General features: G+C 39.0%; 1 protein-coding gene across 1 annotated transcript in view; it reads right to left on the bottom strand.

Annotated features, from left to right (window-relative positions):
• Positions 1–1087, bottom strand: part of LOC119268269 (probable V-type proton ATPase subunit d) — a 4844-nt gene that overhangs the window by 2193 nt on the left and 1564 nt on the right. Inside the window, exons 4-8 of the mRNA XM_037549862.1 lie at positions 979–1081; positions 806–886; positions 649–734; positions 489–548; positions 351–399 (exon numbers count right to left, since the gene is read on the bottom strand). Of these exons, the coding sequence (XP_037405759.1) occupies positions 351–399; positions 489–548; positions 649–734; positions 806–886; positions 979–1081 (379 nt within the window). The remainder of the gene's footprint in view (positions 1–350; positions 400–488; positions 549–648; positions 735–805; positions 887–978; positions 1082–1087) is intronic.

Below are 1087 nucleotides of genomic sequence, written 5' to 3'. Positions count from 1 at the left end.
TTTAGCCACACAGGAGAGGCAACCCCATTCCTTGACCCTGGTGACTGGTAGGTATGAAGCTTCTCCATTCTTAAGGAGGAAGTGTTCAGCCTAGGGCGCATGGTATGTTTAAAAGACCTCACGAGGAGTTAATTATTATCAATGGCCCTATCACAAACATTTGAAAGAGACATTTTATGATGAAATAACCATATTAACAGAACTTAAGCCTGAAATACTGAGCAATATGCACAAAATTAGGTAATAAAGTGAACCAGTTCATGGCATGATAACTTCGTGTTTAGACAACTGAAAATATTTATGTAGTAGAATGACCAACATTGAGCTTAAAAGCAGAGCAGGGGATAAACCTGGTCAACATCTTCACAGACAGCCAACTCTTCATGACCATACGGAAACCTGGAAGCATCAGATTACTATAACCACATGCAAAAATAGGCATATTTTAACTAAAAGTAATGCTAGTGCTACTTCCAATGGAAACCTACAATAGACCAAAGTTGGAGTACAGCTTGCGGCGGTCATCTCTAGTCAGCTCAGTACCAATACTGAAAAAACATGACAAGGAAATTGGCAGTCAGATGTCTGTGAATGTAATGGCAACATGGAGATCTGTCACACAAAAGGATGAAATGTTTAGTTTTTTACCTGTTTATTGTAATGTTTACAGCTCTTCTGTCAGCTTCAAATGAAAGGAGATTACACATAATCTCAGCCGTCGCACCACCTAGTTTCTGTTGCGAAGAAGTTAGTTAGAAACCAAACACAATTAGGCAAAACAACATTTTCAGTCAGAAGTACATACCACGCAAAATTTGTAAAAATCCTCAAGATACGCTTTGTAGAGTGTGTTCCTCATGATCTCAATATTCATGTCATCCAGATCCTACACAATATACATGAAGCTCGCATGACATACCAAGGTATACTTAACCATTTCAACAAAAATGGACAGCACAATGGTTTCAAAGTTTTTACCTCAGATGTAATGCACTCTGAGAAGTACGGTGCTAAGGGTGTATCAACTAGAACCAGCCTGTAAAGCTCACGCATATTTTGAGCAACCGCAAGTGATGCAATGCTGTTG

Source organism: Triticum dicoccoides, chromosome 3A (genome assembly GCF_002162155.2).
Source record: "Triticum dicoccoides isolate Atlit2015 ecotype Zavitan chromosome 3A, WEW_v2.0, whole genome shotgun sequence".
Taxonomy (NCBI): Eukaryota; Viridiplantae; Streptophyta; class Magnoliopsida; order Poales; family Poaceae; genus Triticum; species Triticum dicoccoides.
Note: the sequence above shows the minus strand (reverse complement) of the source record. Positions and strands in the feature narration are given on the sequence as shown.